The sequence below is a fragment of the Phalacrocorax carbo genome, chromosome 18 (genome assembly GCF_963921805.1).
Source record: "Phalacrocorax carbo chromosome 18, bPhaCar2.1, whole genome shotgun sequence".
Lineage (NCBI taxonomy): Eukaryota > Metazoa > Chordata > Aves > Suliformes > Phalacrocoracidae > Phalacrocorax > Phalacrocorax carbo.
The window spans coordinates 3067014-3093103 of NC_087530.1; the positions used below are offsets into that span (position 1 = coordinate 3067014).

The following is a 26090-nucleotide window of genomic DNA, read 5'->3' on the forward strand; positions in this document are numbered from 1 at the left end:
AGACGGGGAGAGGCACAGACTGATTCCTTTGGATCAAAGCCCCTTAAAATGGCCAAGAAAAGTGACCGTAACAAATGGCATCTTCTCAGGGGCCCTGGGAGAGTTGGCAGAAAAGGCTCAGACCCTGTGTCACCCGCCTGGTTTGAGGGCCGGCAATCTGTGTCAGTCACTCTCATTCTCCGTCCTTGCACGAAGCGTTGTTGTCGCCTGGCTTTGGGCAGCAGCAGTGACAGACAGAGGGGTGTCGTGGCTGCGGAAGGGACTGAAGAGCTTGGGAAGGTGCTACTGACTCCAGCATGTTTGCCACCAGCACTGTGTCTCTCTCCCACAGGCAAACCAGAGCATTCTTCTGGTTGCTCTGGCGTACCTCCCCCCATCTAGCAGGGTCTGTGGCAGAGTGGGAGCTTTTTAGTTTTCATTTGGCAGATTTTTAAGCTTAATTAATTATTATTTGTTTTTAATTCCTCAGGGGAACATCTGGGAACAGATTTTTCGCATTTCATTCATCCTTGAGATGATCAACACGGTGCCATTTATTATCACGGTGAGTATTTCCCAGTGACATTTTAAAGCAGCTTGAAGTTTAATAAGTACTGTAGTTTTGGTGGTGAAATAAAGAAAAATGGATGTCTGGCCAAGAAGTATTTAAAGCTGGCAGGAAATTTTTTTCTTCAATATTTTTCAACATAACGACTTCCTCTGTAGTGTTATCCCCCAAACCATCCTCTGTTTTCTGATGCCCCGCTGCAGCCGGGGGGTGGGACCACCTTCAGTGGCAGCTTCTGCAGGGGCTGGTGCTTAGTTTGGAGGTGGATTCTCCCCACACGGTTCAAATCGGCTGTTTATAGCTTTTTCTGATAGAGAGCATGGATTTTTCCTGCGAGTAACTCTTGCTTTCATAGATATTCTGGCCTCCTTTGCGGAATTTGTTCATTCCTGTGTTTCTGAACTGCTGGCTTGCCAAGTACGCCCTGGAGAACATGATTGTGAGTGACCCGATGCATCCCACCCCTTTCACCCTGGGTGCCTCTGCCCTAGGGATGCCGAGGGTGGTGGGGCTGGGAGGGGGGTCCTCGCCTGCTGCCGGCTCTTGGGCAGGTTTTTGGGGCTCAGCACATGCAGCTGTGCTGGGGTTGGTGGGAGGTGAGGCTTTGCCAGCTGGTGCTGCTGGGCTGCGGACTTGAGTAGGAGCTCTTCAGTGTCTGAGCCACGTTGACTCTGTTGGCTGTGCATTGACAGGGACGGCCTCTGGCTGTCCCAGCATATGGTGTTTCAGGAGGACAAGATATTCCAGCCGTTCCCATGTGCCCGCTCGAGCTGTCTCTCCCAGCAGCAGAGCCCAGACCCGCTCACAGAAACGCGCATCCCTTTTCAAGGGCCAAATTCTGGCCTGACCGCCATCTGTGGGGGCATTGCTGGAGCCAGCAAGACAGCACTTGGTACTTGGAGTACTTTACCCTCAGCCTCTGTGAGTTGGTGGGTCCTCTCCTTTCTTCCCAGAACGACCTGCATCGAGCCATACAAAGGACCCAGTCTGCGATGTTTAACCAGGTGCTCATTCTGATCTGCACCCTCCTGTGTCTTGTTTTCACGGGGTGAGTGTTGCTCTTCATTTCATCCTCTTCATCCAAGGAAATCAGCTTTGCATGTCCCAGGGGTGACTGGTGGAGCCAGGCTCTCACAGGGCTTCCAGGAGGGGGCGGGGTGCGGGACCTTCCCAGCTGTGGTGGGATGGCACTGCCAAGGCATAATGTGGGGATTTGGGAAGCCAGAGGAGGTTCTGCCTTTAAGTGGTGTCTTCTAGCTTGAGATTTTTAGCCTGAGAGGTTTGTGCACACTGAAGGAAGCATATCTCTTCAGGACTGCTCATCAGATTGAACTCTCAAGTCTTTGGCATCCTTTCTTTGCTAATGGGACAATCTCTGTTCCTCAGGCTGAGTTTTGGAATTGGGGGAGCCATGGTGAGGAACGTGCCCCAGGTTTCCACGGTCATCCATGGGCTTTGGCTTGTGCACAGCCACATCTGCTAGAGCTTTGGGAGGACCCCCTGCACCATCAGCCCCCCAGCACTGGGCTCCTTCCTGCCTTGTTTCATTCCCCAGCTCACTGAACAGCGGGAAGATCAATTCCTATTTTAGAAACTAATTATCCTCCCTAATTATATGATTTTAACAGCAACTTTTTAATGGGTGCACATGAGGATGAGGGCATTATCAGAGGGAGATGGGTGATATGGACACACAGGTCTCAGAGCAGGGCTGTGAGCGCTGCAGGGTCAAGGGCAGGGACAGCAGCTTCCCGCGGGGACACGCGCTGGGACGCGTGTGACGGCTCATTCACCAGCACCCACTGCACTTGCTGGCTCTGACCGCACTCTTCCTCCCCCCCAAGTTAGCATGGCTGCTGAGCTCGTTTCTGTAATAGGCCACTGGGGCTCCTGCTAATTAACTGGGCCCTTCACCCCACGCATTGCCAACAACAGGGGTGTCTTGTTATAAAGGAGTCAGTTCACATCGCTGGGTACTTAGCTTTGAATTAGGCTTCTTGAATTTTCCTTTGGCTCCCATGGTCTGGATTTGAAGTATATAATACCAATTAAGTTGTTGAATGGACAGGAAATGAAGCTTTTAGGCTCATGGGTCTTTGGCAATAAAGATGATCCTTTGATGTGAATGACTAATGCAATTTCGGAGCTCATCAGTGCTCCCTGCCCATGGCACCTCCTGCCTGCTGGGGCCCTGGACGTGTTTCTTGGTGGATGCATCAGGGCTACAGGTCGGGTCCAGGATGTCTTCGGTGACACTTGTGTTTAGCAAGATGACTTTGAAACTGCAGGTTTGAGGAGTTACGCTGCCTGCCTAACCGCGGGGAGCGAGGCGGCTCTGCGGCAGGGCTTTGCGAGGGCAGCGGCACAGGGCTGGGAGTGGGCAATGGGACCTGCCTCCTGCCTGCCAGAGCACATTCCCCTCTGTCAGTGAGAGGCCTTCCCATGGGCTGAGTCCTCCCAGAGCCTTACAGGCACAGATGCTTGCTCCCACGTTTTAGTTTTTTGCAATGCAAGGGTATCCCCCAGGTGATGTTCCTCATGCCATCCATGGCATGGTCTTATTGTGGCTGGTCACCCAAGACCTAGACTTCCCCACGCTGCTGTGGTGAGCAACCACGTCAAGGTAACTCCTTCATCTGTAGGTGCCATGAGCTGAATCAACTCTGTTGGTGGCATAAATCCCCTGCTGATGCTGACAGCATGTTACAGAGAAGTTTCCTCCATGGACAGGGGTGTAAGCCACCCTCTAGGGTTCCCCACTGACCTCAGCAGGAGCTACGGCACTGCCTGTCTCCCAGGCAGGGAAGAGCTCACTGTGGTGTGTGCTTTCTCCTTCCAGGACCTGTGGCATCCAGCATTTAGAAAGAGCAGGTGAGAAGCTCTCCCTCTTCAAGTCCTTCTATTTCTGCATCGTCACCTTTTCCACTGTGGGCTATGGAGACGTGACACCAAAGATCTGGCCTTCCCAGCTGCTCGTCGTGATAATGATTTGCGTCGCCCTGGTCGTGCTGCCACTCCAGGTTAGACCCATGTGGCCGAGGACGGAGAGGGATGTAAAGCTTGCTCCCAGACAGCCCCGCCGATGGGGACATCAGCTCTCTGCCTTCGTTTGCAGTTCGAGGAGCTTGTCTACCTGTGGATGGAGAGGCAGAAGTCGGGAGGCAATTACAGCCGTCACCGTGCCCAGACAGAGAAACATGTCGTCCTTTGTGTCAGCTCCCTCAAGATTGATCTTCTCATGGACTTTCTCAATGAGTTTTACGCCCACCCGCGCTTGCAGGTGAGGATGAGGAACGCTCATGTGCTTGGTCAATGCTTGCCCTTGCGGGGCTCGCAGCCTTGCTGGGCACGGCCGTGTTGCTGCTGGTGGTGAGTGCCCTGCTACAGTGGCTGTAGCAAAGAATAAGGTAAAAACCACCCAGCCCAGCAGCAGAAAGCATGTGCTCCACTGGCCGAGGAGAGGTGACAAGTGGTACCCTGTGGCCACCTCACTTTGCCATCTCAGCCGTGAGGCTCTCTCTGCCTGATCCGCCCTGTTTTCTGGCCAGGCCTGTTACAGCGCTGTGCCAGCACGTGGAGAGGGACCAGAGGGACTCTTCTAGATTTGAAGGCGTCTTTACTGAATGAAGAATCTCAGACAGAAACAGAACATGTAACTGCTAAACCTCAGTGGGATTTACCCAGCTCTAACTAACTGGAGTATCCCCACCTAATAAGTGATCTTCAAGCAAATGACTGTGCCTTTCCATCTCCCTAGGATGAGGGCGTCACAGATGTGTTTCAGATTTGCATTTCATTCCACCACTCATATACGCTTCATTACCATCGCCCAGCCTTGATTCCACATATTCAAGCTTTAAATTCCGGCTTGTTTCTGTAACTGTGAGAGGCTCCATGTTGCTGTGGGCGTGCAGATGTGCCTGCATTGGCTTTGTTATGCAGAACAGAGTGGTGAAGCTGCTGATGTGTTTTTCAAGACCCTCGCCAGCCTGCTGACCCATGCGAGCCTCTCTCTTTCAGGATTACTACGTGGTGATACTTTGCCCGACAGAGATGGATATCCAGGTGCGGCGGGTCCTGCAGATCCCTCTGTGGTCGCAGCGAGTCATCTACCTCCAGGGCTCTGCGCTGAAGGACCAGGACCTCATGAGAGCCAAGTGAGCAGAGGGACATCCTGCACACCCACGGCGAGGCCGGTCCTGCCGCACTGCTGAGCTGCCTGCAGGCCTTGGAGCCACAGAGGAGGGTTCCCAGTAATGTCAGCCCAGATGCATGATGATGGGCGTCCCTGCATGCCTTGGCTGGGGTCTCGGAGGGGGCTGGCAGCACCCTGGCTGGTATGGGCAAATGTCCAGCTTTGCTGGCCCATGCAATTCATGGGGTCGCTGCTCTGTGTTTGCAGGATGGACAACGGCGAAGCCTGCTTCATTCTCAGCAGCCGAAATGAGGTGGACCGCACTGCGGCGGTAAGCCAGGCCTGGGGGTTGGCACGGTTGGAGATTTTTTCATTTCTCAGGCAAGAAGGCACCAGTGTCATCACTGCATCTTGCTTCTGCACGGCACAGGAGCGCGCTGGGAGGCAGCCGGGGAGAGAGCGCGGGGCTCAGGTGCTGAGCTCCATCCCCTGGGCACCCACACAGGCTGTGCTCCCCGCGCGCCCTGGGGCAGCTCACCCCAAAACCTCCTCACCTGATGCAATCTTACCGCAGCCTGGGCAGGGGCTTTGCTGGGAAGATCTTAGTTTTGGAGCCAAGGGAGAGGGAGGAGGTGGCAGCAGTGACAGCTCTGGCTGCCGGCCGGTGCCAGGTACGCTGCCCAGGCTCCCGTCTGCCCGTGCTGTCCTGACCCCACGCGGCCCCACTGGAGGGGTCTTTTCTGCAGGTGCTAATGTGCAGAGCAGAGGGTGCCGTGCTCCCTCCCTGCTGCCGAGGCCCTTCCCTCCTTTGGCATTTGGCTCTTCTGCTTGTAACGAAGCTGCCAAAGGGTTCCCGTGGGCAGGCAGTGACCGCAGAGAAACACAAAGGTGGAATGGGGATGGCACGGGGATATGCAGCAGCACGCCGCTGGCTGAGCCCCCGTGGGCTCGCCTTCCCTCTGTGCTCCCAGTTTCCCATCGGTGCTGGGCTTTGGGGAGCAGGGGAGGGAGGTTATCCCCCATTAGCAGTGGGCGTTGGAGGAGCCCTTGCCATACATCTCCACGGTGGCTGGGTGCTTTGGGGTTCATCCCAGGTGTGGAAGCATTAGGGAAAGTAAGCCATCAGATAAGTACCTGTTGCTCTTCTCCTTGGCTAGGACCACCAGACCATCCTGAGAGCCTGGGCTGTGAAAGATTTTGCTCCAAACTGTCCTCTCTACGTTCAGATCTTAAAGCCTGAAAACAAGTTTCACGTCAAGTTTGCCGGTGAGTTGGAGGGGCTGCGTGGCAGCGTGCACCACTGCTCGCTTCGCTGCTCCGGACTCTTACCTGCCATCACGGATGTTTCCAGCGGTGTTTCTGTCTTGGAGGAGTCCATGACCTGGTGCTGAGACGCCTCCCAATTGCTGGAAGATATTTCAGGGCTGCCAGCCCCTTTATCACGATGCACGTGCTACAGGCCTGCAGCAACGTGCCTGGGACCAGGGGACAGCTGTGTGAGGGCACCCCAGACCCATGTGTGTGTCCCCACGGACACAGCGGCAGTGGCCTTGGTGGGCTGGTGTCCACCTGGTTTCCAGTCTGCATCCCTGTTTTCCTGCCTGTATTAATTCCATTTGTGGTGTTCCCCATGGTCTGTTGGATTGGCTGAAAGCCCTCCCGGACTGGCAGGAGGAGGAAGCACCCAGCCCCCAACACCACTCCAAAATTACCGCACCCCTGGGCAGTAGTGGCCGAGGAACCCAGCTGCCCCCCTCCCTGCCGTGACAGTCCCCTCTGCCTTTCAGATCACGTCGTCTGCGAAGAGGAGTGCAAATACGCCATGCTGGCGCTGAACTGCGTCTGCCCTGCCACCTCCACCCTCATCACGCTGCTGGTGCACACCTCCCGCGGCCAGTGAGTGCTGCCCCTGCCTGCCCCTGCCTGCCCCTGCCTGCCCCTGCCTGCCCCTGCCCCTGCCCCTGCCCCTGCCTGCCCCTGCCTCCATCACCCCAGCCTGAGCATGGAGGGACGGCAGAGCTGCTGGTGGGCGCTCTGGGCCTGGGAGGGGAGGGTTCTGGTGGGGGCCTGGGGGAGCACACTGGGACCTGAGACCCCCAGCCAGCTACTGGGACCTGGGACCCCCAGCCAGGTTGAGAACAAAAGCCAATATTGTAAGGGAAGGCCACCAGTGCAGATGGGCTGGCCAACACCACCATTCCAGAGACTGGGAATAAAAGTGTCTTGTTTATACTGGCATGGACCCACTGAAGGGAAGGTTAATTCCCAGCCTGTGCAAACCCAGACCCTGCAGGCTGTTTGGTGGGTTCATATAAAGCACAGCTGCGAGGAGCTCTGCCAGCCCGGTAAAGCGGTGGTGCACATCCTGCGCCCCTTGGCCCATCAGAAACGTCTGAATTTTGGGTAATGTGGGATCAAACGAATATGGAACATCCTTCACAGAGAGCTCTTACCCCGTACTCGGAGTCGTTTGCCAACACGGGCTCTGAACCCTGCCTCTGTGCCCCTCGAGAGCCCTTATTAAAGATAAAGGCACTTAAAATCTGAAACAAAAACGAGCTTCTCCTCAGCCTGTGAACACCAACAGCTCGTGGAAATGCATCACCATAACCTCACCCCTGTTGGTCTAAATAACAGCTTCAGCGCTTATTAGCGCTCCTGCCGGGCGGCTCTGCCCCGGGAGCTGGCTGGCGTGCCGGGGTCTGTGCCGGCACTGAGCGGGGTCCCGTCCCACCACTGGGGGTAGGTCCTGTCCTGGCACCTGGGGGGTCCCATCCCAGCACCATGCGAGGGTCCCGTCCCCGCACGCTGCTGCTGCCGTTGCAGGGAGGGCCAGGAGTCCCCGGAGCAGTGGCAGCGGATGTACGGGCGCTGCTCAGGCAATGAGGTCTACCACATCCGGATGGGCGACAGCAAGTTCTTCATGGAGTATGAAGGGAAGAGCTTCACCTACGCCGCCTTCCACGCGCACAAGAAGTGAGGGCAGGAGGGCGACAGGAAGGGGTGGGCAGGGCGTGTCTGCCAGTCTGTGTCCCTGGGGAGTCGGGGCTGCGGCTGGAGGATGCTGTGAGGTCCTTTGTGCAGGGACAAAGCCCCGAAGGGACTTTTCTCCAGCTGGGAATGCCCATGTCGTGCTCCCGGCACAGGTACGGCGTCTGCCTGATCGGCATCCGGAGGGAGGAGAACAAAAGCATCCTGCTGAACCCCGGCCCACGGCACATCATGGCAGCGTCTGACACCTGCTTCTACATCAACATCACCAAGGAGGAGAACTCTGCCTTCATCTTCAAGCAGGAGGAGAAGCAGAAGAAGAAGGGCTTTGCGGGGAGAGGCACGTACGACGGCCCGTCCCGCCTGCCTGTGCACAGCATCATCGCCAGCATGGGTGAGTTGGTGGGGCCTCAGCAGGGCAGGGGTGCCGTGGGGCTCCCCAGGAGGGCAGGATAGGGCCCTGCACATACCATTCCAGCTCCTCCCCCAGGTTTGGTTTCATCTCCCCAGGTCTGGTTCTAGTTTGCTTTTTGCAAACTCCTTGCCATGCCCCCTGCCTGGGTGTTGCTGGGAGCCACTGAAAATCCCTTTCCATCCCTTGTCCCAGTCGCCTCACGAGTAAAATACACGCTGCTCCTTGTACACTGGGTGCTCTCAGCAAGCTCAAATATCATTGTAAAGCTCATGATGTCCATTATCATTAATGGTATTTGCGTATTTGCATAAATCCCTTAAGCCCGGGCTGGAAGAATAAATGCTGTTGGCTGCATCCTAAATCACATTCATGATTCACAGCCTGACGAAGAGCATAGTTTGCTCTGTAGCGAGCAGTGCATTTTTTGCAAATAAAAAAATACCACGAGTCATTATTTCCAGCTTGTGTCTGGGGGGAGCGAGTTTTGGGGAGGCTGCGCTACACGAGCAGATTATATTTCAGGCAAATAATTTATTCATTTGTACTCATGAGCAGCAATTTGCATAGATTATGCCCCAGCAAGCCGCAAAGCACTTTGCTGAACAGCGTTTGTCAGTGTTCTCATTATGTGGCTAGTTCACAGGGACCTTTGGCAAAGAGAAATGAGAGGGAGAGAAATTGCACGGGTACAAGCAGGGCAGCAGTGCCTGGCAAGCCCAGCGCCTGCGCTTTGCGTGCTGGGGAACTCCCCGCCTTCCTGGCCATCTAAAAGTCACTGTTTGGCCGAGACGGAGATGAGAGCCTCGGCAGGAGGTGGCCACCTGCCGTGGGAGCAGCTGAGCTGTGCCTCTGGGGAGATGCTCCCTGCAGCACTGCCCGGCTGGAGGTCGCTGGTGGGTGCTTTGCCTGCACTCCCTGTGCCCGGGAATGGTTTAGCTTCATCTGGGTTGTATTTAACTGGCACGATGCACGGCCTCGCGAGCCCCACCTCGTCCCCGTGCAGGGCGCAAGGGCGCGACGCTTTGCCGACACAGCTCTCTTCACCTCCTTATAGCGTGTTTGCTGTGCTTCCTTCCCCACTGTGTCCAGGTACAGTAGCCATGGACCTGCAAAACACAGAGTGCCGCCCCGCTAACAGCAGCAAGCTGGCGCTGCCGGCGGAGAACGGCTCGGGCAACCGGCGGCCCAGCATCGCACCCGTCCTCGAGCTGGCCGACACCTCGTCCTTGCTGCCCTGCGACCTGCTCAGCGACCAGTCGGAAGACGAGATGACGCAGTCGGATGAGGAGGGGTCGGCGGTTGTGGAGTGAGTCGCCCGCCTTCGGTCAAGCTGCCCCTCGTATGAGAGAGACGGGGACCGTTGCACATGATGGGTGTTTAATGGTGCCTGAGGGATGCTTTTTCTGAGCACAGCAACGGCTGTTAGATGGGGAATTGCCACTTGGCCATAAGCCTTTTGGGCGGCTTTGGAGAAGTTTCCTCTGGGTATCAGAGAGGTTGCACTGAGCCAGACACTGCTGGGGATGGACAGGGTTGGTCCGTCAGTCCTCACGCCTCCCTTCACTCACCGATGCAAAGAGGAGCCTATTTCTCCATTGCACATAAATAAAAAAAATACAAAATAATTATTTACTGTGGCTTTAAAGCTGTTAATTTATGACAGCTAGGCAAGCACTTGCTTTGCTGGTTACCTGTTTGGATGCTTTCGCAGCCATGTGGGGAGCTTACCCCACATCAGCAGACTCTTACTGATCGGCTTTTAATTCACGTCCACTTTCAGCTGCTCTTTAAATGAAATTTCTGCTTCTGGTTCCAACAAGAATACAAATGGTGATTATTTTTTTTTTTTAAGTATACATTCACCAAAACAAACTCTAAAAATGAATGATGGGGGTTTTTTTTGCTTCTTTATATGTCTCAGCAGCGCCCCCCCTCTCCTGGAGCTCGCTACCCTGTCTCCTTCCAACTGCACTCGATGGGCCTATCTGCTGCCTTCTCCATCCGTGCTGGGAACATTGCAATCTCATGGCCCTTTGCACAGCAAAAATGGTTCCTATATATGTGTATTCTGGAAAATTTCCAGCTGCTGCAGGAGAGTTTTGCAAAGCATGTAGCAAGTGATGTGCTTGAGCCCTGGGTCTGCTGCTTTTAAAAGTTTTTCCCAGTGTCTGAGTGCTGTATACGTGGAGACCTCTCCCCATGTCCTCACGCTGCTGGATTTTCTCTCTGCTGCAGGTACGTGAAGGGCTACCCACCGAACTCCCCCTACATTGGGAGCTCCCCAACGCTGTGCCACCTTTTACCCGAGAAAGCCCCTTTCTGCTGCCTGAGGCTGGACAAGGTAGAACGGGGCAGCGGGCGGCTGCCCGGGGGCCACAGCCCCCCCTGGGAGCGGGACGGCGGGTGGGCGGCCGCGAGCCGTGCGCTGAGTCTCTGCGCTGCCTTCGACCGCGCAGGGCTGCAAGCACAACAGCTTTGAAGATGCCAAAGCCTACGGGTTTAAGAACAAGCTGATTATCGTTTCGGCGGAGACGGCTGGGAACGGACTATATAACTTCATCGTCCCGCTTCGTGCGTACTATCGGTCCCGTAAAGAGTTGAACCCAATTGTGTTGCTGCTGGACAACAAGCAAGTACTTTTCCGCTGATGTTTTCCACTGCACCAAGCCCTCCCCTGTGTTTTCACGGGCATCTCTTGCTGTGGGGGTGGATCGTGGGGGAACGGCAGTGCCACTGTTGGATGCCTGGGCTGATGCTGGCCCTGGGCACTCCTGTGTGGGTTTTGTGTCTGTCTTTGCCCCGTGGGCTTGCCGAACCGCCTTGCTCTCTGTTGCTCTTCCTCCAGGCCTGAGCACCACTTTCTGGAAGCCATCTGTTGTTTCCCTATGGTTTATTACATGGAGGGCACGATCGATAAGTAGGTGTTTCCACATGCGGCTGTTGTTACTTACGGTGATGCCTAAATGTGTTGCGTTTACGCCAGCCTAGACTTTGGGGTCATCCCATGAGAAGCCCCAGGGTTCAGGGCAGCGGGGCTGGGGCAGGGTCTGGAGCACAAGTGTGCTGGGGGGCGGCTGAGGGAGCTGGGGGGGTTTAGCCTGGAGGAGAGGGGGCTGAGGGGAGCCCTTCTCGCTCTCTGCAGCTGCCTGAGAGGGGCTGGAGTGAGGGGGGGAATGGTCTCTGCTCCCAAGTCATTAGCAATAGAACGAGAGGAAAAGGCCTCAAGCTGCGTCAGGGGAGGTTTAGGCTGGAGATTAGAAAAAATGTCTTCACTGCAAGAGTGGTCAGGCCCTGGCACAGGCTGCCCAGAGAGGGCGGGGAGTCACCATCCCCGGGGGTATTTAAAAGATGGCACTTCAGGGCATGGTTTAGGAGACCTGGTAGTGTTGGGTTGACGGTTGGACTAGATGATCCGATCCTAGAGGTCTTTTCCAACCATAGTGATTCTATGATTCTATGATTCTATTCTCTTCTACCATAGAGCTGAGCCCACTGTTGGCTTTCAGGTTGTTGAACCCTCCCAGTAGATAGGAGGAGGTGAAGAGCTGGTGGTTGGGAGCAGCCTGGGCTTGCTGTAGCACTGCGCATCGCAACGTGCAGCTTCCCTCTGTGATTTCCAAGGACTGACCCTGTGCTTTTCTCTTTGGGAACTGCCCAGCCTGGACAGCTTGCTGCAGTGTGGCATCATCTACGCCGACAACCTGGTGGTCGTGGACAAGGAGAGCACAATGAGCGCTGAGGAGGACTACATGGCGGATGCAAAGACGATTGTCAATGTCCAGACGATGTTCAGGTGAGGGGTGACCGCTGCCCTGGTTCTGTCACAGCCACTTACTGCTGGAGACAAGGCTGGGAAGGGTGGCGGTGGCAGGGATGGTGGCTGTGGGCAGTGGGACACACCTGCAGTTGGGCTTTGCTCTAGGAAACAGCGTCTAATCAGCTCTTTCTGACCTTAGATGGGCACGGGGATGATTTTGGTCTTCCTCAGGTTTAAATGCAGGCAGTCCTCTCACTTCTGAGTGAGCGGCAGGACAACAGGTCTCTTTCCATTGCAGGCTCTTCCCCAGCCTCAGCATTATCACAGAGCTGACCCACCCCTCCAACATGAGGTTCATGCAGTTCCGAGCAAAGGACAGTTACTCTCTTGCCCTTTCCAAGCTAGAAAAGGTAAGAGAAGGTCTTCTCTTGGGAATTCAACGCTGAGAGTGACGACATTTATGCTCCTCAAGGTCCTGTGCTCTTCTGCATGCTGCAGCTACCATAGTTAGTGTGCATCTACCCAAGATAACCTGCAGCAAACAAATATGTGGGCAGTTGATCTTTGGACTAACTACCTCCTTCTGCAAATTTATGTATTTATGCGGTGGCTGGAGTTTGTGCTGCTTTGCCTACTGCTGTGCTGGGCACACCACACCTCTGAATCAGGTTTCATCCTGTGACTGCAGTAAGGGGGACAGTGGGGTCACTGTGCTGAGACAGATCTTCTGACAAGGGAGAAAAATACCCCTGAACCAGACACTGGGGCATGTGAAAGCACCCTGCAAGGACTTGAATGAGACCCCACAGGCACTGACATCTCCCCTTCCTCTTCCAGAAAGAGCGAGAGAACGGCTCCAACCTGGCCTTCATGTTCCGGCTGCCCTTTGCAGCTGGGAGGGTCTTCAGCATCAGCATGCTGGACACGCTGCTCTACCAGGTGAGAACCCTTGGCAAGGGGCCGTGAGGGGCCCCCCACGTGGCTGCAGCTGCTGGCATGGACTGGAGCACCCAGGGGGTGTCCCCGATGGGCTCTGGGTAAGGCAGCGCCGCAGGAGCAGCCCCCCCTTTGCAGCTCCCATTGAATAACTGAGCAAACCTCTTCTCCCGTTTCCTGCCCAAATGTCTCTCCCCAGTCATTCGTGAAGGACTACATGATCACCATCACTCGGTTGCTGCTGGGTCTCGACACCACGCCGGGCTCTGGCTACCTCTGTGCGGTAGGTGCCAAGTCCCCGCGGGTTGAAACCATCAGGCCAAGTCATTGTGGATCTGGTGGGATCTGTCACCTTGCGCGTGGGGGTGGAGGGTTCCCCTCTTCTGGGGAAGTGGAGGGGAAGCAACGTCGGGCAGAACATGCCAGGTTATCACTCCCCTGTATCGTGTGTGGGGAACCTCACCGCTACCAAGAGCCCAAAAGCCCAAGAGCTACCAAGGAACAAAGTCCCTGTTCTGGAGGCTGGGGTCGGAAATTGCCCTTGGTCTTTTTGTGGAGTCCAGCTCGCTTTTGGGACTGATGTGGCTGAGCTGGGGGAAGCTCAGAGCAGCCCCAAGGTGCCCCTCAGTGGGCTCAGCACAGCGCAGGGTGGCTGACGTTCGTCCTCTGTTGCTCAGATGAAGATCACTGAAGACGACCTGTGGATTCGGACATACGGCCGCCTCTTCCAGAAGCTCTGCTCCTCCAGCGCGGAGATTCCCATTGGGATTTACAGGACGGAGTCGCACATGTTCGCAACCTCTGAGGTAGGGGCATGGCAGTGGCGTGCGCCGGGCAGGGGCTGCTGGTGGTGCCAGCCGAGCATCACCACTTGGAGAGATGAGGTCTGTGAGGCTGGCCGGGGCCACGGACCTGGTTGCAGCAGCGGTGGTTGGAGTGAGGGGAGGGGAAGCTCTGCCTTCGCTTCGTTAGCGTTACGGCGGCGGTGTCCTGGTTCCCCAGCCGGGTCAGCGGGCTCGGCGTACATGCCTGTCTCTCCGGGCAGCAGCCTGGCTGCGGGCAGGCGGGGGGATTTTCTCGGCACAGCTCTGCAGTGCCGCATGGCACCGAGTCCCCGGGGAGCAGGGGGGATGTTGCACAGCAGGGCTGCCTTTCTGTTGGGCTGATGCTTTGTTTTTCCTTCCTTTTCCCCCGCCGCAGCCCCACGACATCAGAGCGCAGGTGAGTGCCGCTCACATCCAGCCCTGGGCGGCGTCAGCGCTGCCTCCTGGGCTCCCCAGGCCCCAGCCGCGGGCAAGCGCTGGGCTGGCTTCTGCCAGCGGCTCCTCCGGCCACCGAGAGCCACCACGCGCCTTGTGCCGGCTGTCGCCCCCGGTGCCGGCACAGCGCTGCCTGTCCCCCGCGGAAGGGCGATGCTTCGGCAGCCCGGGACGACAAAAGTCCTCGGCGCCCTGAAGTGTAATTAACTGGGATAAGGAGCAGGGGAGCGAGCCAGGCTCCCTTTTAAATACCTTCAGTGCTCAGCTTTGTAGGAGGCAGCTACAGGGAGCCCAAAGTTTACATTTAATTAAACGCAATCCACCTCTTTCTTAGCGATGCTTTAAACTGCTTTATTAATAAATTCCAGCTCACCAGTGGGGATTGCTGTACCAGAAATGCAGCAGCATGTCTGCTGCAAGACGAAAGGGAGGGAGTCAAGGGCACGGCTGTCCCTTGGGCAGCCCACGGGAAATCACGTGCGACATACCATTATACGCCACTCGACAGCGCTCATCCCAAATCTGCTGGCCAGGTAGTTTTATCAGGACAGATATGATGTGCTGGGAGAGTGCGTGTGCATCAGAGGAAGGATCCCCTCCCATGGGAGAGATCCCACCCCATCACAGACAGGACGGGCTCTTTTTGGTACACCCCCTCCCCCCCCCCAACTCCCCCCCCCCCGCCCCCGTGACCTGCTGGGCTTCCAGTCACAGATCTCAATCAACGTCGAGGACTGCGAGGACACAAAGGACGTCAAGGAGCACTGGGGCATCAAGACCAGCCACCACAGGAACTCGTGCTCCAGCGACCAGTCGGAGCACCCGCTGCTGCGGCGCAAGAGCATGCAGTGGGCGCGCCGGCTGAGCAGGAAGGGCAACAAGCACTCCAGCAAGACGGCCGAGTGGATCAGCCAGCAGCGCCTCAGCTTGTACCGGCGCTCCGAGCGGCAGGAGCTTTCCGAGCTTGTCAAAAACCGTATGAAGCACCTGGGCTTGCCCACAACCGGGTACGGTAAGTGCCGTTCGGTCACGCTTCTCTGTGGTGGTGCATCCCACTCGCAGGCTCCTCAGGTAACCCTGTGCTGAGCCTAATCCCAAGCTGAGCCTAACCCTGCGCCAAGCCTAACCCCGCGCCAAGCCTAACCCTGTGCCAAGCCAAACCCCATGCCAAGCCGAACCCCGCAGGCGCTGCCGGGCCTGGCTGGGAGTAATGCCTCATTCCCCGGCTTGCTTGTGCTTCTGCAGACGAGCGCGTTCAAGGCTGGGGTCCCGCAGTGCAGAGCCCCCTCGCCTGCCACCCCCCAGCCAACTGCAGGCAGCCACCCCCATTCCAGGGCTCTGGGATGGGTCCAGGCAGGAATTGGCAGTGGCAGAGTAACTCCCTCCCTTCTGCCTGCAGCTGGACCGAGCGCTGCCGTGCAGCCTTCGGGTGCGATGCCCCGCTTGGCCCCCCACTTCCTGGCGGTGCAGAAATGGTGGTTCAGGACACTCTGACTCCAAGTCAGCAAAACCCTTCTGCCCGAGAGCTCCCCTAGTGCGGCAGGGAGAGGTGAAGCCCCGTCAGCTGGCGCAAGCCCCTTTTGTTATGGACTTTAATCCTTCATAAAGCTCTTCCATGGAAAATCCTTTCGGTAGCTACAGGGTTTGCTTCATTGCGTGTGAAACTAGTGTCTCTGGCTGTGATGAGCCCACAGACCCCCGGGGCGCCCACAGCGCTCAGGGTCCCTTTGTGCAGCCGCATTTCTCGTGAAGCTTCTCACCTGCCCGTCGGTGCTGGCGTCTGTGTCCCCCCCCGACAATTCCCCACCTCTTGGTTATGACAAAGTCTGTAGCCCATAGCTTCCGTGGTTTGTTTGGTTTTGGTTTTTTTATTCCTTTCTTTCTTTTAAGCCATCCTGTGCTGCTACCTGTGTGCCACATCCTTGAAGAGCGTCCGTCCACCCCGTGCCGGCCCCTGCCCGCATGCACGCTGGCACCGTGCCCCGGCCGGGATGGGAGCTGGTACTGGGAGGCAGCGAGGGGGGCAGTTCCTCCTCCCCCATCTTGGTTTCTCCCTCACAGCCCTTCAGGCGTGTGAAAGAGGAGGAGAAAACATAAAGAAATGCAGTGCAGGAGGAGGTTTGGAGCTGGAGGGCAAACGGGCTGGCTGTGGGCATCGGCCAGCCTCCCCTCCTGGCTTGCGGCAGGACAGAGGGGGCACAAGGCACCCAGGGGAGGGCTTTGCAGCGGTGCATCCCCCTCCCCATCTCTTTTTTTTCTTACATTACTAGTCCTAAAAGTTTCTGCTGCTTTTTCTGGGGGACTCCCAGCTCCCTGCAGCTCTGTTGCAGAGTCTGGAGCACAGCTGATGGCATTCACTGCCTTAAAAAAGCTGTTTCACACAGCTGCTGGGCGTGGGAAGCTGGGAAACAGGGTGCACCGAAGCAAGAGCTGCCGCAGCGTGTGCCGCTGAGGGCAGGCCGTGGCGTCGCACCCCCTGCAAGCGCAGGCAGGCGTTAAGGCAGAGGCAGCTTCTGCACCTGAACAGCCTCAGCTGAGGATCCCGAGGGGCTGCCCTGCAGCCAGCCCTGCCGGGATGCTCAGGCACCGTCGGCTGGGTTAGCGTCGGTTTGCTTCCTTCACCTGGCCGATCCGGCGAAGGCTGGAGCAAACTGGGGATGGTCCGGCAAGCGGAGAGACGGGGGGGTGCAGGACCCGTCACCCGTCAGGGCAGGAGGGCAGTGCCTGGCCGGGACAGGGGCGTCGGGCACTACGGGGGGGTCCAGCAGCTCCCTGGCCCCCACGCTGGCTGTGCCCGGGACAGTGTGTTGTCACCATGTGTCACCATCAGTGTCTGGACACCCATGGCGTTTTGGAAGAACACGTTGCTCTGCCTTCTCCCCCTTTCCTTTTTCTTTTGCTCATTTTATTGCTGCAGTGCAGGAGCTCGTCTCTGATATTTGCCAAATCATGGCTTGCTGACCTCTCTCTCTCTCTCTGTTTATGTCTGTGCCTTTCCCTGTATGTTCTGTAGAGGATGTAGCAAATTTAACAGCCAGTGATGTGATGAATCGGGTAAACCTGGGATATTTGCAAGGTAATTCCCTTTCCCTGGGAGTCCCGCGTGACTCACGGCGTGCAGCGTACAACAAGATCATGCCAGCTAAGCCCAATCCACACCCTTGCCGGTTTTCACCTTAGATACCTGAGTCTTTCAAGCACTAATTTGTTGGGTGGTGGTGGAAAACAAAAGACAGTCCTGCAGTGGTGGTGCAAACGCAGGGCTCCGTACAGTCATGGTGACAAAAACACGAGGGACCCTTTTCTAGCTGAATTCTTGCAGGGAAATCACAGCCCCGTTGTTAAAAATAACCCTCCCTCCTTTGCTTTGCAAGTTGGTTTTGGTCTGTAAAGCCAGTGGCAATTCGAGGAGGGGATGGCAGGAGGCTGAGCGCAGCGGAGCTGCTGGTGTGTGCTGCAAGGTGATGCTGGAGCTCCTGCAGCCTCTCAGCTGCATGGGCATCAGCCACAGCTCAGGGGCAAGGCAGCACTTGGGAAGCCCTTTGGAATCCTTGCTTTGTGTTACTGGACAATCCTCTAGCGTTAGCAGGCCCTGTTTTCTAACCGGGGAGGTGCTGGGCTCGGCAGGAGGCAGCAGCAGCAGCAGCAAGAGCTGCCCGTGCTGCAGATGCCCCGGGGCACCTCGTTGGCCTGTGCAGGAGCTGCAGGGTTGTTGCACCATTTACACCTTTAAGCAGGGGTGTAAAGTGCACCAGAAAGCCCCCTTTTTACTGCAGCAGCCTAGAGATTAGCAATAGCCCAACCTAGCTGTATTTTAGGCTTCACTAGCCCATGCTTAAGGTGAAAAGTTGGCATTTTCCTATGAACTGTGTCCTTCATCAGAGAAGCAGCCCCAGCTGGGGCTCATGGAAGCCCCACGCCAGCAGAGTATATTGCCAGCTGGCCAGTGGGTACTGGGCAGAGCTCAGACCCTGCTGGTATCTATCTCTCCCTCCCGCAGAAGAGCTGGGGCTCAGTGAGAGCCTGTGTCCTGCTGCAGAGGGGCCCAGCACCATCAATTCACTCCCTGCTAAGCCAGGAGAGCCCGTGGGTGAACAGTGGTGGCATCGCTGCTGGGGGCTGCATGGGGACAGGAGCTGGAGCTCAGCGCTGGCTTCCCCCCCACCGCAAAGAAAAAAATTGCTGGAGGGTGCTGCTGGGCTGAGCCCTGCCGCTGTGCCGCAGGGGGTGATATGGCAATATACTTGGTGGGTTTAGCAGTGCCTGGCTCGGCTGCATGGGGGTCAGGAAAAGGTGCTTCCATGGAGCAGGGAAACCTGCCGCGAGCCAGGGCCCTTCCCCGCCTTCCCCCCTCATGGCAAACCCCCCGTGTCTCCCGTCGGGTCCCAAGGTCTGTGTGTCACCCGCGCCCCAGCATTGCCACCCGCTGTCCCCGCCTCGCTGTAAGGCTGAGCACTGGGATGGCCAAAGCTCTTTGGCAGCTTGAGGGACTGGTCGGTGCCTGGGGCTGGATACCCTGGCACGGGTCGGGGTGGGGGTCCCACACAGCAGCTCCTTGCAGGCGACCCCAGTCCTCCATGGGCTGCGGCACCTTCTGTGGCCTCAGAGGTGCCAGGGAGGTGTCTGAGCAGCAAAACGAGGGGCTCATGTCCCCCGCAAACGCTTCTGTGTGCTGTACCGGTGCGGTCCAGCTGCGGGGGTGCTTCGGGGTCCGTCTGGATGTACACTGGCCAAATACACGGCAAAGGCAGCCCGGGAGGGGACCTGCTTGCATCCCTGTCCAGGATGCCAGGCCAGGCAGCTGTGGTGGCTTGAGCTGCTGTGGTTCATCTCACAGCTGGAGAAAAGCCCCACTTCAGAGGTTTCGCCCCAGCCCTGAGGCTGAAGAGCAGCGGTACTCCTCGCCTATGGCCTGGTTTGGCCACCCTTGCCATGGCCGGGGCGATCGTGCCCCTGTAGGCGCCGTTGTGGCAGGGGACTCGTCCCACGTCCTGCCGTGTGGCAGGGCAGCCTTTGACTGGGGATCCGCTCCGGATGGTGGCCAGGGCAGGGGGACAGCAGGGACAGGTCACAGGGCAAAGCCCTGAGTTAGCGCCTGTCCAGGCGGCTGCTCCCTGCTCCCGCCAACCCCAGCGCCGTTTGTCCGACATCGGCAAACGCATGGTGCGCACGATGCTGCTCAGACGGGCCTTTCTGATAGCCCGGAGAGGTGTCCCAGTGACAAGCCTTGCAGCGAGCTGAAGTCCCGCCGTGCTCATCATGCTGCCCCGGCGTCTGTCTGTCCATCCCCTCTCCATCCTGTCCATCCATACCTAGTCACTCAGTCCTGTAAATAGTGTTATTTGTTGCAACTTCCACCCCCTCCCTGGCCGCCCGCAGCCTTTCACCCCCATTCATTTCACCCATGATCTTGTTCTCAGCTATTCTGGAAAGCGCAGGGCCCTCCCTGCCCTCGAGGCTGCCCCCTCGCCCCACGCAGCACCCATGGGTGCAGCTCTCGGTGGCCCTGAGCCCCTTCCCCCAGGAGGTTACGGTAGTTTAGAGCCATCCCCGAATGGCATCGATGGCTCTGAAACTCCACAGAGGCGGTAGAAACAATCGTTGAACTAAATCCTCTTGCTGGATGATGCTAAATTAAGTAACTGAAGAAGGGGAGAAGTGGGCAGAGTGTTCGAGTGGCCCGGTGGGGGGTTTGGCTGCCCTGACCCAGTGGTTGGAGTTGTTTTGCTATACCTAACATGGCAAGACTAACCTGTTCCCTTTTTTGCACTAAACCAAGGTAAGATATTTTACTTTTTTTTTGGAGGGAGCGGGTATTTGAAGAGTTACGTCTGCCAGTCCCCGGGCCGTGCTGTGGCGGGGGAGCGGCTGGGGAGGCGTGGAGGGAGGTGGCAGCGATGCTCTCCTGGTGGCAACGCCATTGCCCATGGCCTCCCTTCATAAAGGGACTCACCCGTGGTCCCTGGGGACAAGCCGTGACCCCTCGGAGCCAGGTGCTCAGGGATGCTGCAGCGGGGCTGCGGGAGGGAGGGCCACCGGGGTGTCCATCGAGGTGTCCGTCAGGGCATCCCTCACCCGCCCTTTCCCCTCCTCTCGCAGATGAGATGAACGACCACCAGAACACCTTGTCCTACGTCCTGATCAATCCCCCCCCGGACACGCGGCTGGAGCTCAACGACATCGTGTACGTGCTGACACCGCCCCCCCCCACCCCCCCTTCACCCGCAGTCCCTGGGATATGGAGCCACTCGGGTGGGCTTTTGCCCAGGCGCGAGCGCTCCCTGTGCCCCCAGACCCGCCCCATCGCGGTGGGCTGCCCCATTCCATTGCTTGCCATGATTTCTCACATGGACCTGCAGTTTTTGACTCCTTCCTGGGCCATTCCCCCTCCCTGTGTTCCTGAGCAGTGCCCAAACCACCCCAGCTTCGCTTGTCACTGCTCCACCAGCAGCACAGAGGCTTTTCCCTTGGCTTTCGCCACTGTGCAGTGCCAGGAGAAATAACTCCTAATCATTTTAACAGCTGCCCTGCTGCTGTGAGCAGCAGCTCCCAGCACAGCACTGTGGGGCATCCCTGCATGTCCCAGCCTCAAAGATGGGCCAGACCCCAATTTAGGGTTTGCACAGCTCCCTCCTGCCATCAGGGAACCCGGGGGGGGGTTCCCAGTGCCGTAACCAGGCTGTGCCCCGCAGGTACCTGATCCGCTCCGACCCACTGGCCCACGTGGCCAATGATGGCCACAGCCGCAAGAGCAGCTGCAGCAACAAGCTGGGCCCCTGCAACCCCGAAACGCGTGACGAGACCCAGCTGTGAGCATCCCCCACCCCCCCACCTCCACCCCCGCGCCCCTGTGGGAGCCGGCGGGCTCCGGGAAGAGGCGGTGAAGAAGAGGATGGCCAGCCGGAGGGGGAAGACTGCTGCTGCCCGCGGGCGCCTGTTGCCCTGGGGAATGCCCGGTCTGGCTTTGTGCCATGGAAAGGGATGCCCAGACCGCCCCCGTGGAGGGACGGGACAGCCGGACAGACCAACAGCCGGCCGTCGTATGCCCCGTGGCTTTTAACTTTTTATACAAATACCGCAACTAGTGAGAAAGTCTTCGCTGGTGCTGGTGGGATGTGGCTGAGGCCAGACGACAAATGACCCTGTGTGAGCAGGAGGACCGTGTTTAATAATGTCCCCAGCTGATGCAGGTTGTTTGCATTTGCTGGGGCTTGTCAATACAAGAGCAAAACTGCACCGAAACCCTTCTCCTTGTTCTCCTCCTCCTTCACCAGGTATCCCCAGGGGTACCAAACTTCTGCTCTTTCACCCAGCTTATGTTGTTCATCCTCTTGGTTTGCTGTTACGGGCGTCGATGCGAGGCGCACGCGGCGCTGGGCTGGGCTGGGACGGGGCGGTGCAGCCCCCTCCGCTGCCATGGCCCGGGCTGCGCTGCCTCCAGCGTGTCTCGGCATCTCACACACCAACCCCCACCCAGCCCAGGTGACCGAAAGCCGGGCCATCCCTGCGGCAATGCCTGCCATCGCCCGAGCCCGGCTCTAGCCTGAGCCCTGCCTTAGCCTGAGCCCTGCCTGCGGGCATGGTGCCCCTGGGGCTGCAGCCCCGGCTGAGCTTGTCCCCCCGTGGCTGCTGCTGTAGCTGAGCTGCCTGGGGCTGCCCAGGGCAGGCAAGAGACTCGGGGGTCCCCTTACTGGGGGTGGGAAGGGGCAGGCTGGCCAGGGACATGCACCCTTGGGTGTTGGGGGGTCAGTGTCCCCTCCTTCCAGGGCCAGGTTGGGGCCCGGCACATCTCAGACGTGGGTTTCCTTCTTCCCCCTCCCCGGGGGTCACAGACTGGTGACACCGTTAAAGGCAGCGGGTTCTGCCCGCTCCCCCCCGCCCCCCGCCCCCCACCCCAGCAGCTCCATCCAGCCTCGCTCCGCTGTATAACCCAGCGCAACCACGCGCCCGAGCGGCTTCGCCTGCGGCAGAGGTGCATGAATGTACAGCCCAGCGTTGCCCCGCACGCCGCAGCATCGCACACGCTGGCCAACCGCTTTCGGTCTGCAGTGGCCGACCCGTAGCGACCTTCCGATAGCAGAAACACGAGATGTATTTTCCATCTATTTTTGCACACTTTGCAACTCTGACATGTAAAGGTTTTATTTGACTGCCAAGTGAATAACCTGAGTTGTTACCGTTATATACTTTTGCATTCATACATTAAAACTCCAATGTGATTTTTTTTAAAAAAACACACCCCAAAACAAGACGCCTGTAAATCACACCACCACCATGAAACCCCATCAGCCGTCCCAGGCCCGCTGCCAGCTGGATGGTTTAGTGCCATTACCATTCGCCATTTGTTCCCCATGACACCTCCCACCCAATAAAAGTTGTTTACAAAACCAACCAACCAAAAAAAAAAAAAAAAATCCCTAAACCTGTTTAAAATTGCAGTTTTTAAGCAGTTGGTGACCTGTTGCCGGGCAGGGCCGCGCTCCCCAGCCCGTGGGAAAAGCAGCGATGGGGGAGACGCCTGCGTGAGAGGACTGAGGGTGCCGGGGTGGGGGGGGGTAGGACCCGTGCCGAGGCTGGCGTTGCCTCGAGAAGGTGTTGAAAAAGACCTTCTGTGCTGGGATGGGGTTTGGGGATGGTCTTTTTTTTTTAAAATTGTGGGGTTTTTGGTTTTGGTTTTTTGTTTTGGGTTTTTTTCCCCCCGATGTGCTGGCCTCGAGGCCCTGGTGACCTGCACCAGGCGCCGTCAGCCGACGGTATGCCACAGGCTCGGAGCGGTGCCGCAGGTAAAAGCGATGACCGCCGTGTGCTGCCCCACCCTGTGATGTGGGCACAAACAGAACTGTTGCTGATGCTTTTTTTGGGTTGTTCTGGTTTGGTTTGGTTTTTTTTTAATTATTCTTTTTTTTAATCTATTTGGTTGAAGCAGCATCAGGTTTTATTTATTTCTGTTTGTAACCGAGCATGCCAAAAACAGCATTTAAAATGAAAAAAAAAAAAAAGTTGTTGTAGGCTAGAAAGTGAGCGCAGTTAATGAGCAAAACCACACGTTGGGTCTGTGTTAATGTAAAGCCTCAAGATGCTCCGATAACGCCAGAAATGCCTCATCAAGTGTTAATCTATTTAATCACCTAGATTTCAGACAGATGATTTTCCAGTCCCCGCTTATCTTCCACGGAGGAGCGGCACAAAGCAGCACGACGGTTTAAAACCCCAAGCACCGCAGCCCCCCGCAGCGCGGCCGATGTGCCGAGCCGCACGCGTTTAACCGCGCCGAACACGACAGCTTTTACCCTTTTCCCCTTTGCCGGGGCCCCACGAGCGCAGAGCAGCCAGCACCGCTCCCGCGGCCCCGCAGGCTGCGAAGCCGTCAGGTGCTGCGGCAGGGGCTCGGCTTTGGGTACCTCTCCTTCCCCACGGGGCGCGCTGAATTCTTATTGCCCCTTAATTCGAGGGGATAATTAACGTAAGAGGTAACCCACGCCCCCAAGGAACTATAGCCTACACGCGGTTTGTGATACTGTTAAAATAACCACCCTCCACGTTACTGCATTTTGACAATGCTTCTGTTCGTTTAATGTATAAATATATGTATTTAAAAAGAAAGCTATGTGTATAAACCCCCACATTTTGCATACATTCTTTCTACGGTGTACATTTATAGCAGAGATTCTAATGGGATGTTGAAATAAATACTGTAGATACTTAACCTGTGGCCAATGCAAGTCTAAGAACAAACGTTTAATTTTTCTAATTCTTTAGACTCGGTTACAACACTAATGTAAAAACAGAAGTATTTTATTTTTGTAATGGTCCTGGAAACGTTGATGCATCAAGAAGAGCTGCTTCCGTGTATAAAAGGGCTGTCGGAGAGGGGGCGCGGCGGGGGGTCCCCAGGACCCGCCTGGTACAGCCCGCCCTGGGGAGAGGAAAACAACTGCTATCGCTTCCAGCTGCGGGCAATGAACTTCGGAAAAACCCCGACGATTTTCTGAGGGAAGGCGTTGTGCTCCGGGGCAGAGACGTGACAGGCCCTGGGGGAGCGCAGCCACGGGGACGGCCACGGTGTTTTCAGGCTCACCGGCGACAGCTCCATCGCACGTTACGTGTCCGCTAATGGTTTCATATGCTAAATACGGGCTGACCCCATGTATCATGATGCATTAAATTAAAATCAAATATTCAGACACCTGATAAGAGCATATTTATTTCCTGTTCTACCCCTTTTTACTTCAGCCTATACAGAACACGATGTTTTTACACCCCCCCCTCCCCGAGAGCCCCGTCATCCCTCGCGGCCCCCTCGCGCAGGGAGCTTTACCAGCGGCGGCAGACCCGACTCCCACCTCTTCCCCTCCGAGACTTGGTGCCGCGGGCAGCCAGCGCAGAGGGCTTCCTACAACTCTTGCAAAGATGCTTCACGTTTCTGTAAAGACAAGCGACACCAACCGGGCCGCCCGCGGCAGCGCTAGAGCCTGCTGTCTTATTTTCCTCCCTGGGAGCAGACTTTTATTTTAACATCCACGGCAAGACGTGGCTTTAGGGCGCCGAAGCCCTACGCCCGCGTTGCAAGCCCTCTCTCCTAAAGCGGGGACACACGGAGCCCTTTTTTTCCCTTAACCTGCTTTCAAAACTCTCAGTGCACGAACGGAGAAAGGGGACGTTACGTGTGCTGCTGCGTTACGAGAACGGCACAACGCCAACGTTGTACTTAAAGGTCATTTAATTAATTTATTTAACCCTTACTTTCTACGATTCAACAAATGCATTAAATTTTGTGGCTATTTAACAGACCTTTTTTCCTGAGGTTCAGCCAGCATTCAGGACATGTTCTACCTCTAAATGCTTCAAAATTTTTCACCGACGCTGTGCTTTGTGAGCGCAGCCCAGGATTTCCAGACCGAGCGCCCCTTTCCAGAGCATAGCACACACCTACACACAGACGTTAGCTCTGCGATCACATGCAAAGAGTGGGGAACCAGAGACTGTTTTTATTAGACATTTTAAGAAATTACTGTAAAAATTATATTTATTTCAAATCCTCCAGCGGGAGACAAACGATATACCTTAAGTCGTGCAGATAATTCTAGGATTAACGTACACGTACAGGTGAGAAGGTTGGAAGCCGTCACGCCATTGCGCTGTCAGCTTACCCACGTCAAGCGGGACAGCAGGAAGCCGGGTCCTTGTTAAAATTACTTAAACTCTTGTCTTTAAACAAGACAAATCCATACACAGAGAACAAGTTCCTCCCGATTTTCCAGTACAGCTGAATTAGAACGGCTCCAGCCAGAAGAGGTGATTTCACCACCACCAGTAACAGCCCAAAGAACAGGTAACGGCACATTCTGAACAAGCCTTTCATTAGCTACAACACGAAGCTCGGGGTTTGTTTTTCCCCCAACACCTCTGCAGTCGCTGTAGCTGGTTAAAAACCAAAAGCTGGTTCCCCCGCTGCGAGATCTCCCTTAACTGCCTTCCTTCCCCAACAAAGCCCGGCCCTCCCGCGCTCGGCCTTCCAGCGTTGTGCCTTGCTTTACCTCCCTTTGTGTCACTGGCACCAGCAGATCCTGTTTCTCGGCTGCTTTGTCCCCACGCCAGGAAGGCTTCAGTGCTTCGCAGCAGGAGGTCGCACCTGCTTTTTACTTTGCTTCACCTTCCACAGCAACAGAAGCCGTGAGAGAGGAAGAAATAATACTGCAAAATGAACCAAAAGTCACTTAAAATGTTGCCCCAGCTGAGGAAAAATAAGTTCTAACACTGAAAACTTCAGAACGGCAAAACCTAGAGCACTAAAATATATATTAGAAGGGAAAAAAATAGTATTGATGTGGCTGGGAAATAAAAAAGAAACCAAAACCACAACAGATTTTTTTTATTTTACTGTAAATTCAGGTTTTATAGTTATTCCCTGAAAGACACACATTCAAAAGAGGTAAGTTTTTCCTTTGGTATGATTTCCACGTAACGCCATGGTAATTCCGGGGGGTTTGTATGCTTCAAACCGTTCCTTCAAGCGCCTCATCTGAATTTTAACAAACGCTATATATATT

At 56.3% G+C, this 26090-nt stretch overlaps 1 protein-coding gene across 2 annotated transcripts in view; it reads left to right on the plus strand.

Annotated features, from left to right (window-relative positions):
- The window catches only part of KCNT1 (potassium sodium-activated channel subfamily T member 1), a 91914-nt gene extending 69640 nt beyond the window's left edge, over nt 1-22274 (plus strand). The window contains exons 8-32 of one of the 2 annotated variants that reach the window (XM_064468548.1): nt 470-544; nt 903-986; nt 1501-1595; nt 3387-3567; nt 3663-3827; nt 4568-4704; nt 4950-5013; nt 5840-5948; nt 6470-6578; nt 7509-7658; nt 7829-8067; nt 9178-9394; nt 10324-10429; nt 10545-10717; nt 10934-11005; nt 11747-11881; nt 12144-12255; nt 12683-12784; nt 12981-13064; nt 13459-13587; nt 13982-14002; nt 14749-15052; nt 17054-17116; nt 20140-20224; nt 20733-22274. In XM_064468548.1, the coding sequence (XP_064324618.1) occupies nt 470-544; nt 903-986; nt 1501-1595; nt 3387-3567; nt 3663-3827; nt 4568-4704; nt 4950-5013; nt 5840-5948; nt 6470-6578; nt 7509-7658; nt 7829-8067; nt 9178-9394; nt 10324-10429; nt 10545-10717; nt 10934-11005; nt 11747-11881; nt 12144-12255; nt 12683-12784; nt 12981-13064; nt 13459-13587; nt 13982-14002; nt 14749-15052; nt 17054-17116; nt 20140-20224; nt 20733-20853 (3132 nt within the window). In that variant the 3' untranslated portion in view covers nt 20854-22274. The remainder of the gene's footprint in view (nt 1-469; nt 545-902; nt 987-1500; nt 1596-3386; nt 3568-3662; nt 3828-4567; nt 4705-4949; nt 5014-5839; nt 5949-6469; nt 6579-7508; nt 7659-7828; nt 8068-9177; nt 9395-10323; nt 10430-10544; nt 10718-10933; nt 11006-11746; nt 11882-12143; nt 12256-12682; nt 12785-12980; nt 13065-13458; nt 13588-13981; nt 14003-14748; nt 15053-17053; nt 17117-20139; nt 20225-20732) is intronic. The other variant, XM_064468550.1, reaches the window with a different exon arrangement.
- The last annotated feature ends 3816 nt before the right edge of the window (nt 22275-26090 follow it).